This window comes from Micromys minutus, assembly GCF_963924665.1.
Source record: "Micromys minutus genome assembly, chromosome: 8".
Taxonomy (NCBI): domain Eukaryota; kingdom Metazoa; phylum Chordata; class Mammalia; order Rodentia; family Muridae; genus Micromys; species Micromys minutus.
Genome location: NC_137977.1, coordinates 66,530,346 through 66,546,451, shown reverse-complemented (window position 1 = coordinate 66,546,451; position 16,106 = coordinate 66,530,346). Strand labels below are relative to the sequence as shown.

General features: G+C 45.2%; 1 protein-coding gene across 1 annotated transcript in view; it reads left to right on the top strand.

The window, feature by feature from the left end:
- Nucleotides 1–7,215: 7,215 nt before the first annotated feature.
- The window catches only part of ZNF236 (zinc finger protein 236), a 95,377-nt gene continuing 86,486 nt past the window's right edge, over nt 7,216–16,106 (top strand). The window contains exon 1 of the mRNA XM_080919788.1: nt 7,216–7,347. Within this exon, the coding sequence (XP_080775914.1) occupies nt 7,293–7,347 (55 nt within the window). The 5' untranslated portion in view covers nt 7,216–7,292. The remainder of the gene's footprint in view (nt 7,348–16,106) is intronic.

The following is a 16,106-nucleotide window of genomic DNA, read 5'->3' as shown; positions in this document are numbered from 1 at the left end:
AGGGGACAATATTCTTGACACTTCCTGCCTTTCTTGGCTGTACTTAGAGATAAGACAGTAACTAAAATATCACTGAGTTCTAACCTGGATGTGGCTCCATTTTATCTAGCTGCTCATTTAAAAAAAAAAAAAACCAATTTTAGGGCTGGGGAAATGACAGCAGTCAGGAGCACAGGCCACGCTAGAGAACCTGGGTTCAATTCCCTGCAACCACATGGTGGCTCATAAGATAGACTAACAATTTTCAGCAGTGGACATAGTGGTGCTTGGCTTTAATCTCAGTACTCAGAAGACAGAAGCAGGTAGATCAGAGGCCAGATCTGGTCTGCAGAGTGGAAAAAAAATTAAATTAGACATGACCTCTTACTGGATCCTAACTGAAAGATAGAGACATTTTAGAAAAAATATGAATGGGGGCTAGATAGATATCAAATGTTATAACATGGCACTGTGGAATGTGCAAGACATTTTCTATTGATGTATGTGGGTAAGAAGCTGCATGCAATTTTTAGTTCAGCAAAATCTGTAGAAAAACAAATATGACAAAAATATCAAGAATAGTTGAATCTAGGTTTTTATCTTCCAAACTTTCTGTATGCTTGACAACTTTATAATCAGAAGTTGAAAAATGTTAGTACATTGTAAATCATTCTTATAATGGCAGTACTAGGGAGGCTGAGACAGGAGGATTGCTGTAAGTTCAGATAAAATAAACTCTTTTCCCAATTCCACTAGCAGTACCTTTCTATTCTTTAATGAACTGCCTGTTTCTGCCAATAAATGTTATAAATTTATTTATTTATTGTGGAAGAAGCATGTTTTAAAAGGAATCAAAATACAAAAGAAAACCTGAGCTGCCGATTTCAATCGATAGGTTAGGTGGTTACAAGGATTAAATTAGTTGCAGAAAAATTGAGAACTAGATTTGGGGAGACAGAGAATGTGAAAGAAACAAGGTCCAAATAAAAAGGCCTGTCATAAATGGGTAATTCCAGGAGAGGAAAAAAGCTGAGGTCATATTTATAGAACAGCTCTTAGAAATAATTCCTGAGAGTATCTAAACAGTCTGGGAGTATAAACTTAAAGGACCACACATAAGAACCACTGTGAACCTGGTACCACCACAGGCTAGGAGATTACACAGGCAGCCACAGAGGAGGAAGAGACACCAAGGAACCAGGGCTGACTTACTGTTAGTCATGGTTTAGACTGGGAGACACCCAGCACTTGGAGGTAGTTGTGTTTTACAGAAAAGTAAGGAGAGCTAGGGTGAGTTGTGTAGGGCAGGGTATGGTGAGGTAGTATGCCTCAGTGAGCCCATGCTGAAGCATCCCGTCCCCCAGATACCAGCCGGAAGACGGTATACGATATGAAATAAAATCTATTTAGGGAACAGAACGGGGAGTTGGGAAGGGAGGAGACGGGGAGAGGGAGAACAGAGTCAGAGAGAAAAAGACAGAGTAAGAGAGCAGGGGGTGGGGTACAGCCTTTTATATAGTAAGCCAGGCATACCTGGCTGTTGCCAAGTAACTGTGGGGCGGAGCCTAGAAGAAATGCTAACCCTCTTTCAACAGCGGAGGCAGCACAAACAGGAAAGCTGCCCCAGGGAGCCTATGCATCTGGCAGGACAGCACGTACAGAAGTCTTTCCGAGGTCCTTACCAGGTGCAGCTCTGCTCAAAACCGGTTTTGATCTCAGCTATTTGGGGACCTTTGAAAACCTACCCTGGGCTCCAACCATCTCCCACTCTTTCTTCTGCAGCCTCCATAGCATGGCTTGGTGGATAAAAACAAGAGAGGTCCTTGCTGTTAAACCTGTCAACCTGAGTGGGACCTGGTGGACCCACGCGTGGACAATGACTCCCACATTGTCCTCTATCTCCATGTATACTGTTACTTGTCCCCCCCCCCCCCCCCCGCTGCACGGATGAATAAATACAGCAAAAGTCTCTGTAAAAAGAATGAAAGCAAAGACAAAGTATTTCAGAGGAGCAGCTGCGGGTGTAAACCCTGATTCTGATGTCCCAGGCAGGGTGCCAGCCAGTGTCCAGCTCTGTGAGAAGCTCTATCTGCCTTCTGCTCCCCTGTGCTCCCCCCCTTCCCCCCACTGCTGCCGCTTCCAGCTGACTAGGTAGGTCCATTCCATTTTTGAGGTGAGTCTTCCCTACCTAGGACACAAAGACTCACCTGACACAAAATCATGCTTTCCTTAGACCTCCATGTTTCTTAACCCAGTCAAAGTCTGCATGTAAGATTCGTCATCACAAAAGCACAAATCTGGATGCTAGGAGTGAGGGGGTGGGACATTTGTATTGATCCTAAATGTATTAAACAGATAGGTCATAAAAGATTACAAAATGTCCATGCCAATGTTTGAAAACAGGTGAGATGTATAAATTCTTAGAAACTATGAACACTAACTTAAAATCTGAACAGTTCATCAGCACTGTTGAAACTGAATTTGTAATTTAAGACATCCCTAAAGATACATCAGCAGTATCTTCCACCAGTGTATGACTGCAGACTCTTGTGAGTGTTTCCCAGTGCGTTTGGGGGTGCTGTCTTCATCCTGACACTAACACAAACGTATCGGGGGTACAGACTGAAAGCCAGCTTCATTCAAGCTTAGAATCCTTAAGAGTGTTACAGACAGAACACACAGTGTAATACTGTGACTGGGCAGGACCACCTCTGAACACACCGGTTTGTTAGTTCGCCGTGTAACGTCAGAGCCTGATGTGGAGAGTAAGTACATCTACCCTGTGGCTGGTAGACAAAGGTGGCCTGAGCAAGCCCTGGGATTGACTGTGGGGTGGATGGTGACAGTGGCCCTGGGGAGGCTGTGTAGAGAGAGGGTCTTCAGTGAAGAGTAAGAAAAGGTTTGTACGTATTTGTAACAAAATGGGATGGCCTCACATCAGTACATAAACAATTTTCAAAACAGGCGCTGAAAGGGACGGAAATCAGCATGTTCTATTTCATTTTAGATTAGTGAATCAAACAGTTTCACAGTGACAGGGGTGGGGTCGGCGAGATGAGCGGTTGCCCGGGACGTGGGAGGAGACATTTGACGGTGACAGGCATATGAACTTGACATGCCGTGACAGTTTTGGTGTGCTAATTCGGGGGAGTCTGTACACTCTAACTTAGTTTGTTGAAAGTCAGCTGTATTGCAATGGGGCTGCAGAACAAAGTTCTTAGGTCCGGAGCGAAGATGCCCACTGTGAGCAGTGAGCAAGTTAGTAGTACACATATTTTCCAGAGGAGCTGTAAGAGCCAGGGTGCAGTGGCTTCAGTAAGAAAGAAGGCTGAAACTATGGAAGAAATATAGAATTCCGACAAATGTTTTATGTTGGAACTGGTTGCTAAAGGCAAAGCCTTATAATAGCGTTTTCCCTCACACCGAGGTTGTGCTTTCTCTAGCTGTGAGGCTGCCAATGGCCACTGCTCTAGAACCTATGTGCACAGATCTCGTGATGCAAAAGAAAGGCTTCTCTTGTCTAGAAGTTCCACTCTTTGCTCCCTTTTGGTTCAAGCGTGTTCACTAGTGATTGGGTAGACTCTAACAGGAGGAACCAGCCTTAAGGCCGGAGAGTGAAGGTGGGAAACACTCAGAAAATCCACACTCACAGGAAATCCGCACTCACGGGAAATCCACACTCATGGTCAATCCGCATTCAGGAAATCCGCACTCACAGGAAATCCACACTCACAGGAAATCCGCACTCACAGGAAATCCACGTGCTGCAATGCTCTCGTTGGACCCTGGGTACTTCTGAGGTCCTGGAACCCCTGCTTTAAATCAGATCCTTTCTGTGGTTTTGGCAGGATTACAGGAAAACCACCCACAGTGTTGCTAAGGCCCTTGCTTCCCTGACATTTTCTGATATAAGAAATGGCTGTTTTCTAGGAGGGGTGCTCTGAAGAAACAATTCTGTAAGGTGGTGCAGGGACACTGCCACTGAGAACGCACCTCACCACAGGCACATAGTTCCATGTGAACTGTACTAACTGCCCAGAGCAGTGACTGGAATGGCTGAAAATGCTGCTTCCCATTTGTCTTAGTTAGGGTTTTACTGCTGTGAACAGACACCATGACCAAGGCAAGTCTTATAAAGGACAACATTTAATTGGGGTTGGCTTACAGGTTCAGAGGTTCAGTCCATTATCAAGGCAGGAGCATGGCAGCATCCAGGTAGTTATGGCAAAGGAGGAGCTGAGAATTCTACATCTTCAACTGAAGCCAGGAACAGACTGAGCATCCTCAACTAGCAAGGAGGAGTATCTCCAAGTCCAGCCCAAGAGTAACATACTTCCTCCAACAAGGCCACACCTTCTGATAGTGCATTGCCCTGAGCCAAAGATATGCAAAGCATCACATTCCACTCCCTGGTCCCAGAGACCTGTTCAAACACACGAGTCTATGGGGGCCACACCTAAATTTAGCATAATAAAAAGTACATTTAGTCCAACCTTCAAAGTTAAAGATACTAAGTCTCTTTTGAGATTCATCCAATCCATTAACTATAATTCCCAAAGCAAGCCTGCCAGTAACATCCTTCGACTGCCTCTGCATTAGCTCCTGCTTCCTGACCTGCTTGAGCTCCAGTCCTGACTCCCTTCAGTGATGAACTGAAATGTGGAAGTGTAAGCTGAATAAACCCTTTCCTCCCCAACTTGCTTCTTGATCATGATGTCCGTGCAGGAATAGAAACCTAAGACTCGGTTCCATTAGAAAGACTGTGCCATTTGAACACATGTTGGTGAGGCTTATAACTGATCATGCGTGAACCTTTTCCACTTGGACTAAGCCTGGAGCCCAACTCTGAATCCACTTGAGATACTGAATGACTTCCCACATTCTCGATTCCTGGTTTATTCATTTGTCGCCTTAAATACGTATCTTGTGAAACTTTTAAAAATCCTTTTTGCAACTAAAAAGAATATGCACTCATATACTGTACAATTCTATTAGATTCACATATGCATAAAATTTTAAATGATGTTTCTTCCTGGGTTTGTACATAAGTGCACTGCCTCCAGTGGCCAAGAGGGGTCGTTAGATCCCCTGGAGTTGAAGTTCTAGGTGGCTGTGAGCAAGCCGAAATGAGTGCTAGGAGCTGAACTTGGGTTCCCAGTAAATAGCACCTGCCCTGACCACTGGGTCATCTCTCTAGTCCCCACTCCCGTTCGGGTTTTCTCAGCCCGTGTTCTTCTTTAGCTTGGATGCATATGAATGGACGTGGATTTTCCTGTGGATACATCTAGACACAGAATAGAGTAACAGTAGGTTTCAAGCCCTGGATCTGCTTAAAGCCTAAGGGGCCTTTAACAAAAACTTCTTTCATCTAGTTTCCCCCTGTACAGGACTGTTCATAAGACTGACTACAGGAAAGACCAGAGGCATTTTCTACTAAGGTCTGCAGAGTTACCTAAAGGCATAGACTAGGTTAATTATGGAAGTGACTCAATGGCTTGTGTTACCTGCCTTTCTGCCCAGTGTCAGGGCATACCCGACATTTTACGCCTGCAACTCTACTATCTGTGAAGTTGAGGCAAGAACCTGAGTTACAAGCAGCTTAGATACAAGTGAAATACTGTTTCCAAACCCAATTATGACTAAAAGTAACTTGTGTCCACCTGCAGGTGAGCCTGTGGGCAAGGGTCTTGTGGAAGTCAAAGTGCAACAGTGGAGGGGTTCTCTCAGCCTTCTCAAGGATTCTGAGACTCAAATTCAGGTCAGCAAGATTTGTGTAGCAAATGCCTGTACCCAGTGACTTTCTTTTAAAGTATCTTTCAACTAAGCTTATATTCCTGCTTAAGCTTTTTTTTCCAGTAACAAATATACACAGAAAATTTGCATTTTTTCTTTCTCTTTAACCTGGTTTTTACCTGGATTTTCTTTAGTTGTCCCTGCCTGTTAAAATTACCTAAAACCCTTTTCCCTATTTTTTAAGTTGTAACCAATCTTGTTCTCTGGTGCGTTGTTTTAAAAACATTACTATTGTGTGTGTGGGTGGGAGGGGGCAGGGTTGGGGCCACAACACACACATGTGGAGGTGCTGAGAGAACAGCCTTGTGGAGACAGTCTCCCCTGGCCTTCAGGGACTGAAGTCGGGGCGCCAGGCTTTACCCCAAGGAGCCAGTTCCCTATCCCAAGACTTTAAAAACTCCTATTCTAACATTTGATGTATAATATTTTTTTTAGATTGTATAAATCTTTTTGTTTCTTAAGCATTTGTTCCAGTTTTGTGTCTTCCTTACTGCATCCATACCGTGGGTTCTAAGCTCGCAGGAAGCTGGCATGTAGTTGGTAAACATGGGGTATTACTTTGAACTTCCTCATTAAGAATTCTGAGACCCTACAATACTTCTGGCTTACTGGAATAAATAGTCGTTCTGTTCTTTGATAATTAAAAAAATTTTTTTTTTTAACGTTTTGAGAAAAGGTCTCACTTAAGCCTGGAACTTTCCACGTAGACCAGATAGGCTATACATTATTATTATGGTTTTCAGACCTTCCTAGCTTTGCGATTAGGTGTGGCTTCAGGCTGTAATGCTGTGAATAAATCACTGGCTGGAGCTAAAAGGGACAACAGTAAATCGTACCAGACGACACACCAGAAACGGTAAACTTTAAGGCTTAAATGGAGCCTGGGTTTGGGTGGATATCTCTTAAGTCAGCCTGTTTCCAGGAGCTTCTCTGCGTCAGGTTTCTTGTCTAGGCCTTTCATCACTCCAAAGAAAGTCTGGGCACAGATGCTCAAAAAGGAGTCCGCAGCAGAAAGATGTGCTGGGACACGTTTCCCGCACAGAGGTGAGTTCCAACCCAAGTGGACGCAGGCGAGCACATGACAAGCAAACCACGTCTGAGCCCTTCCATTTCCTGGGGATTTGGGGGTGAGCGGGCTGGTGGTCCTGACCCGGGTTCGAGGTCCGGGAGGGAGCACCGAGAAGCCGCCGAGGCAGAGAGCAAACCAGGCCCAGGCCCTGCAAGCCAGCGAGGCCGGCGGATCGCCGAGCTAGGTGACGCCGCCGCCTGTCGGGCCGCGCATGCGCATAGCGGCGCCCCCGCCCCCACTGCCCGCTCCCAACGCCCCCGCCGCGGCCCGCGGGCCATGGAACCCGCCGAGGCCTGCGCGGTCCGAGCGCTGCTGCCCGCGCGTCCGGGCGCCGTCGCCCCGTGAGCCCGGCGGGCTGGGTCCGGCCGCCGCCGCAGCCCGCCCGCCCGCCGGTGCCGCGCGTGCGCGCCCGCCGAGGGAGAGCGCGAGTGAGGGGTGGGCCGCCGCGACGATGCCGCGGGGCCGCCCCCCGAAGCCCCGGGACGGCGCGGCGCGCGGCGAGTCCGGTAAGGCCCGCGGCGGCCGCCGAGTTCCCGGATGGGCGCGGGGTGCGCCGGGAGCGGCGCGGAGGGCGGGCGGCGGCGACTGGCCGGGCGGGCGCAGCGAGGGCGGACGGATACGGGCGCCGCGGCCGGGCCCCTCCGCGCTGGGCCTACTTTCCGGGCCGTGGCGGCGCGGGGGCGGCGGCGCGGGCGGCGGCTTCCTCCTCCTCCTCCCGAGTTCCTGTCGGCTCCCTCCCCGAGCCCTTGCTCCGGGCTTCCAGAGCCTCAGTCCTTCGAGTCTCCTCGCCGTGCTCCCGAGTCCTGATCCTTCAGCCTCCCCTAGTCCCCCGCCCTCCATGTCGCCCGCCCTGCGTCGTCGTCCCCTCAAGTCCCCTCCCTCCATGTCTTCCTGTCCCTTCCGCCTGTCCGCTGCCCGCCGAGGCCGTCCTCGGCACAGGCCCCAGGGAGTGCCCGCTCTTCCGGTGTATCCCGGGTTCCTACCGGGGGGGAACCCCCGTTTCGACCCGGACCGAGGCCTCACGGGGCCGCGGGGAGTGCGCACAGTAGGCTCTCCTGCGCACAGTAGGCCTCGGGAAGTATTTCTCCTTTATTTAAGCTAGCAGGCTGAATTCGTTTGAACTAACTCGGGTCTGTTTCTTCCGGAAGAAGTGCACAGTTTTACAGCAGGCAAAGGGATGGGGAAAATGTCATCCACACCGTCGCCTCTTCTCAGCCTGGTGCTTAGTGGGGGCCCCTCCTCCAGCTCGAGGAGGAGGAAGGGGAGGAAGAAACAAGCATCCATTGGTACAGCATTCTTTTGAGATGGGATGGGTGGGGGTCATCAGGTTCAGAGGCTCGGAGCTCAGCTGTGCGTAGGGTTTAGTCTCAGTCTTGGGTAATACCTGCCCTGGAGTCCCTGCGTTTGTGGTCCCGAAGCGACCCTGGACGGTTTGTGCAGTCAAGCTGGCTGGGAAAGGACCCTGCCTGGGCGTTGGGATGGCGGTGCCCGTCTGGGACGCAATGGAAGGTGAATCGCCCCAACTTCTATTATGTTTACATTGCAAGTTGCTGCTTAGTGACTCAGGGTTAGACTCTCTGTCCTTGGGGATGAGTGCACTGAGGTTCAAGAGCTGCGATCAAGGAGCCCCGGTGCAGACACACGCCCACGGTCAGATCCAGTCTGTACCTACAAAGGACTATGTTGGTTCTTTGGGAGGAAGGGATGAGGAGTTGGCATCAGTGCAAGCTTGGGAACAGGACACCCAAACTAGAAGTTATTAAAGTACTGCTGCTGTTTTTCACAGTCAACAGGCGTGTCAATTAGAGCAATATGAACACTTCATAAACTACAGCAAGTGATCTCACAGATTTCACACTGTTGTTTCATGGTTTACTTGGAGCAATGGTGATCGTAGGGTAATGTTAGCAGGTATGAAGATCTGTGATTGAGAATAACTGTTCAGAATAGTCATCCATGGCTGGTTTCTCACTGCTTTGGTTTTGACTGTTTTCAGTGTGTGTGTGTGTGTGTGCGTGTGTGTGTGTGTGTGTGTGTGTGTGTGTGTGTTTATGGTGTTTGCTTTTGTTGAGACGTTTTATTCAGTATGGAGGAAGGCTTAGAAAGAATGGTAAGATTTCTATCGAAACAGACTGAGGATTTATTCCTATCCCAGACTCTATATGTTTTACACATGGTATCACAGTCCACAAAGGACCAAATCTAGGAATAATTATGTTTCTCTTGTTTTACAAGACACTTCATAACTAAATCTTTTTTTTTTTTTTAAAAAACTTATTTTATTTATATGAGTACACTGTAGCTGTCCTCAGACACACCAGAAGAGGGCATTGGATCCCATTACAGATGGTTTCTGGGAATTGAACTCAGGACCTCTGGAAGATGTCAGTGCTCTTAATCACTGAGCTATCTCTCCACCTTCATAACTAAATCTTTAACAACTTTTAATTACATTCTTAAATTGTGTGTGCTGTTGGCAAGTGCTTATTACTGCGCTCTCCAGCTCCATAGGTTAAACTTACAGCTTCTTTCTCAGAACTGGATTTGCAGTCCACCACACCTTTCCAAAGTACCCACAGCTCAAAAGGTGGAGCTTTCAAACTGGACTCAGGTGGTCTATAGTATCACTTCTCACTTGGATGATCTCTCTAATGTGATCTAAGACCACGCCCTGATGAAACTTCAGAGTCGGTCACTCAGGATTTTGACGTAAACTTCACACTTCTCCAAACCCTTAGACCTGGGTCTTCAGCTCTCTCACTGTGCCTTTGCTGGTCCTAGATGGTGCCATTTTTGGCCTTTTGTTTTTGGCTTTTGTTTTTTTGTCTTTGGCCTTTCCCTTTTGAGAGATTATCTTCTTTTATTCTGTACTGCAACTGTTGCAGTTTCTTCTGAGAGCTCTCCCTTGGACCTGTTGTAAGGCAGCTGTGTAGCCTCAGATTCACCACAGTGATTCTCAAGTTGTGCTTGGGATCCTGAGGGCTTTCAGAAGTATGAACAATAAATATTTTATAGTGTCATTAAGAGGGCTTGGCTTTTCCACTTGGCTAACATTTGTGTGATGTAGTTATAGGAAAGCTGTGGCTAGGACTGCAGCCAGCTCAGCATACACTGTTCTTTACAGTTCTGTGTGACTACTGGGGTCAGACATCCCAGCCAAACACTTCACAACAGGGAGCATTCAGAGGCAGATATGAGAATCCAGCTGTTACTTTATTAAGTCAGACATTAAAAACTTTGTAAACTAGGCATGATGATACATAACCTTTAATCCTAACAATCGGGCAGCAGAGAGTGGTGTGCTTCTGACTTACAGACCAATCAGATACACAGTAAGACCGTCTCAGAAAAAGAAAAAAAAGATTTGTAAGTAATTTTGTAAAAATATTTTTCATAAAGATGTATCATGTTAATGTGCAACAAACTGATTTAAGAGAAATTAGATTTATGTTTGAGGGTTTTGCCTGCATGAATGTATGTGCATCACATACATGACTGTTCTTTGGAGATCGGAAAAGAGGATGTGAAATTACCTGGAGCTGGAGTTAAGGATGATTGTGAACCACAGTGTGGATGCTGGGAACCAAATTCAGGTCTTGTACAAAAGCAACAACTACTCTTAACCACTGAGCCATCTCTAGCCACCTGTTTTTATTTTAATTAAAGAATTGGTTAATTAATGTTGAGAGAGAGCCTGACACTAGGCCATGCTGGTCTGAGTCTCACTGTTTAGTTCACATGGTCTCAAATTCATGTCAATTCTCTTGCCTTCACCTCCCAAGTGTTGGAGTTAGGTATGAGCCACTGTGTTCAGTTTAAAACTTGGCTTTCTAGGATAGTTATTAATACAATCTGTATAAATATGCAGGTCTTTGAAGTCTTCATTACTATTTAAGGTGAGCCACATCCATCTCACCATCTATGATGAGTTAGCCAGTGTTTTGGTCACTACATTAGGGTCATTTTTAAACAGTGTCTTGCTGTGTAACCTTAACTGACCCAGAAATGCAGGTCCTCCTGCCTCTATGCGCTGTGATGCCCAACATACCGTGAACTGAAGGGTTCCCTGTGAGGGTTTGTAGTTGAGGTACTGAAGTTGTAGAGATGAAGTGATTCGGAAGGTGAATCCACCCAGTACCCTTGGGAGCACACAGATCTCTGTCTTCGTTGGAATGTATGTTTTGTTCTGCTTGAGAAAAGTGGGTGGGCAGGTTTGTTCCAAAGGAGTTGTGACCAACCATTAAGTATCATGCTGGGTACTGGGGACACAAAGCTATATTGGGGTGTGGCGTGACAGTGAACACATGCAAAAAGATAGGGTGGCAGCTGATAGCAGCCTGTGTTTCCTAGAGAAAACACTGGAAAACTGAAGTCCAAAAGAGGGACTGGTAGCCGGGCATAGTTCTGTAATCCCAGCACTTGGATGGTAGAGACAGTAGGATCAAGGTTCAAGACCATTATATCTACAGAGTTCAAGGTCAGGCTGGGCTACTTGAAACTAGTTGAAAAAGCACTAGTGAAGGAGGAAGAAAAATGTTGACCTACCCCAGACATTGATGGAATAAGCTTAGGGTATGTAGATAAAGAGCTCAGACTTGCTGGGTGTGGTGGTGCATACTTTTAGGCAGAGAGTCTCTAGGTTCTAGGAGAGCATAAGGTCTCCATAGCAAGTTCAAAGCCAGTTAGAGTTCCACACTGAGACTCCTATCTTGAGAGAGGAAAGGGATGGAGGGAGAAGAGGAAGAAGGAAGAAAGGCTTGTGTCACTTGTAGATAGGTAATTCAGCATTGAGAGAGCACCTACAAAGCTGTACCCAGTAAGGCAGTGTGCATCAAGACTCTGGCATTTCTACATTTATACATTTTAGGAAGTTCAATGTATTTTTCTAATAATTTTCAGTGTAGCTTACTTTCCAAACATTGGAGCTTTGGTTTGTTTTTTTCTTTTTTCTTTGCTTTTTCTTCCTTTCCTTTTCTCCTCTTTCATCTTCTTTATACTTTTTTTTTTTTTTTTAAAGATTTACATATCTTATGTGAGTACACTGTAGCTGTCTTCAGGCACACCAGAAGAGGGCATCAGATCTAATTACAGATGGTTTTGAGCCACTGTGTGGTTGCTGGGAATTGAACTCAGGACCTCTGGAAGAGCAGTCAGTGCTCTTGACCACTGAGCCATCTCTTGAGCCCCTTCTTTATTTTATCGCCCCCTGTTTTTCTGTCTGTCTCTGTCTCTTATCTGTCTGTCTCTCTTTCTCTGTTTCTAGAGACAGGGTTTCTTTCTGTAGCCCTGGCTGTCTTGAAACTAACTCTGTAGCTCAAGTTCACCTTAGAGATTTGCCTGCTTCTGCCTCTAGTGTTCTGGGATGAAAGGCGTACACCACCACTGCCTGGCTACATTTAGAGCCTTTTAAAATTTCCATTTCCCCCCCTGTGACTTGTAGCTCATTTGTCAGAAGATATGTTATATTATGTTCTTTAATATTTGGATTTATTAAGGCTTGTTGCATGTTCTTTGATCCATTTATTGCTACAATCTATGTATGCTATTATCACAAATACTCAAAACGCAGAAAAGTGTTATTTTTCTATTATTTATGTTTGGCCATTCTTATGAGTGGTATCTCTTTCTGGCTTTGATTAATTCTGCTCCTGACAGAACTGCTATAAGGAAGGACTTTCTTGCTTCAGAGGTTCAGAGGTTCTGGTCTGTTGATTCTAGTTTGCTTTAGTAAGGCTGAGAATTATATACAGGTCCTTCAGTAGTGGCAGATAGGAATTAGGGAAAGAAACAGAGAGGGGCCTTAGACACCAAGTGACCCCCGGGGACATGTCTGCAGTGACATACTTCCCAGTTTCCACAACCTCCTAAAATAGAAGCAACTGATTGTGAACCCAGCTTTCAGAACACAAGTGTCTTTGGGAGATACTTCATATCTAAACCACAGTGCTATCTTTCTCTGTGTTTGCTGATATTTTTATGTCTTTGGGAAAATGTTTATTACACTTGTTCCTCATTTCAGGCTTGATTGGTTTGCCTTTTGAATGTCGAGTTATATGAGTTCTTACTGATTGAATGGTTTTTCCCATCTGTAGTTAGTAGCAAGAAAATTAAGGCTTTAGTGATAATGTTTTTTGACATAAAGATATGAAATCCAATCTACTTGCTTTCTTTCTTTAATCTCTTTAGCTCAAACCTTTATGAGGGCTTGTAGAGATTAGAGACATGGTAGCACATGTCTCTAATCTCAGCACTCAGGATGCAGAGGCAGGTGGATTTCTATGAATCAGAGATTAGCCTGTGTCTACATTAGTAAGTACCAGGCCAGTCTGAGTTACACAGTGAGATCCTCTCTCAAAACAACAAAATCTCATTAAAAAAAAACAAAAACAAATTACAGAAAAACAAAACCCAAACAATAAAAGAAAATAAAGCAAAAACCCATTAGAAATTCAGTTCGGAAGGTTTTCTCTTAGGAACTCATGTAACTTTATTTCAGCACCTAGCATTGGCCAGCCTGGAGCACAGAGAGACCGCCTGCCTCTGCCCAGAAGTATTCTGTATGTAGAAAAGCAGAGTCATCACTATCACAATCAAAATTGTCGCCTTCTCCTCCTCCCCCTCCTCCTCTTCCTCTTCTTCCTCCTCCTCGTCCTCCTTTTGTTGCTGCTGCTTTTTTCTTTTTTAGTATTGTCAAGAGAAGCACCAGATTTTGCAGTATGCTATTGAAATGCCCTGTTACATTTAGATTACAAGTCTAGAACTCTGTACTAGGTATTCAGAAGTCTGTAGGCATTTCATATTTTATGTTGTTATAATTTAACTTGTAGTTTTGTTATACTCGAATGTCTGTAGATTACTCAAGTACATGTACCTTAGCAGTCAAAATTTGCAAGCAGAAAAAAAGATCTGTCTGTCTTAACAAAGAAACTGCAGGTGGTAAAGCAGGGTCCTTCAAATGGGAAACTGGAGTAGTGCAAGGCCTGGTGAACCCTGCACACACAAGCACTGCCCTTGTGGCACTGAGAGAACCCCAGGGCCAAACCTTTTCCTGGCCAGTATTTGCTGTTTGGATGTGAGGGAATTGATATTAATAGGCTCAGGCGTCTTGGCTTTTAAACTTTACTCATGCTCTGCTTTATGCTTCAGGTTCATGCATTTTATATCGGCTGTATCCGTGGATACTGATGATTTAGAACATAGTTGTTCAGTGAAACTACTTATGCTTCAGACATCTAGATAACTGGCCTGACTCAGAGTTAAATATATTTAAAGTTAAAAGAGCATACTCCGTCTTAGTCTTACACATTGGCATAGGTGGTGCTGAGGAAATCCCGCTTACTCTGCTCTCTTTATTTGGGCAGAAAGTAGGGACTGTGGTCTCATCTGAGATGACATCGTAAAAGAAGTGCTGAATTAGGAAGAAGCCTTGGATTTGTTGAAAATGAACTATTTATGCTGTTGGCAGGTTGGAAAATTTTTGGTTAATGGCACAGTCTCTAGAATGTTAGTTTCCTTAGCTATATAGTAGAGATGGAGATTGTGTGGTTCTTGTCTCAATCACTTTTTTTTAAAGGTAGACCTGAGAGTATAATGGTGGTGTATAGGGACTAGGAAGGGGTGGAGGCAGGGGATGGAGTCTGTAAACGGTAGAAGGAACATCATGCTTGCTGTATACATGAATAGAGACACTGCAGTGAAGCTGATAGGTACAGTTAGCAGGTGCTGGTAAAGGAAGACGATAAACCCGCAGCATGCAGAGTCAGCAGGTGGTCCCACCCAATTTAAGGCTACAGCCACTCCATCTTGGTTCAGATCACTCACCTCTTAAAGCGTCTGTTTGCCTCTCTGGCTATAGATCTTGAGTGGTAGGAGTCTTAAACAATTTTCAGTATTAGTTTAGTGCAGTAAATTAGGAAATATGGTTCTCTGAGAATAAACCTAAGAATAAATAGAATAAAAATTTCGCATATTTCCCTTAGCTATTAAGGAATGTATAAAGTTGCAGTGCTTAGAATTACTCAGTTTATCTCAAACTTTTTCCCACAGATCTGCTGGGGAATGTTTGTGCTGTCCTTTGTCTTGTGTGCCCCACCCCCCCTCTACCACCTTTCCTTGGCCACCTCTGAGATACTGTTTCTGGCTCTTGTCTCTAGCAGGAGTGCGAAAGGACTATAAATGTCTAGTGCTCATGGTTACCAGCTCTCTACAGAAGCAGAACTCAGCCTCATTTCTAGTCCTAGGTTTCTGAATTCAGATGGTTTTGGATCAGATTTAATTTTGAGACAAGTTCTTCTGTATCATAGACTAGCTTTAAATTCACTAAGTAGTTGAAGATAATCTTGATTAAACTTAAAAAAAAACTAATATCTTTTGTTTTCTGATAATTGCATATATACACACAGTGTATCATGATAATCTCCACCCCAAACTCCTCAGTCCCCACCCCCTTCTGGCTGTTCCCTAATATCACCTTTTTAACCTTCATGCCCTCTCCTTTCTTTTTGTAACCCACTGAGTACAGTTAGTGGCACCTGCTGGAATGTCAGCTGATGTTTTGTTTTAATCTTGTTGAAGTCTTGGGCAGGGAGTTGATACTGAGTGAGTTCTGGAATGCAGTGGTTGTGAGTGAGCAGAAGACCTGTGCCACAGTGCGCTTCCCCACCCTCTGCCCTCACATCCTCTCTGCCTCATCTTCCCTGGGCCTAGGACAGGGGTATTGTTGATATAGATGCCCCACTTAGGGTTTGATACCCTACAGTAATTTATTCTCAGCCTTTGACCAAGTCTTATTATAAGCTGCTGCCCATTGCAGCAAGAGACCTGCCAGGTCTTTGTCTATAAATACAAATACTTAGAATACACTTTGACGTGTTCATTTATCAAAACATGAGTCCCAGCTTCCCACTAGGGCCTCTGACCTTTGGAACCAGGATTACAGAGCAGGCCTGTCGTGGGCACCTGTGTGACCTTCACGCCATGACTGCATTAGTGGGCACATCTCCCAGGAGCTGGGGTTACAGCAGTTGTAATTCTACTGTGAAATTACACTGTACCTGGTTTATGTGGTTCTTGGGATTGAACTCGGGACCTTATGCATACTAATCAAGTACTTTATCAACTGAACTCCTCCACCAGTCCCCAGACTTGAATCCAAATGGCATGTGATTTGTCATCCTTGTATGGCTCTGGTGAATTATTTACTTATACCCTAATCACAAGACTTGAGATATGTATACTTCAAACATTTGTAGCTACTTAGAACATC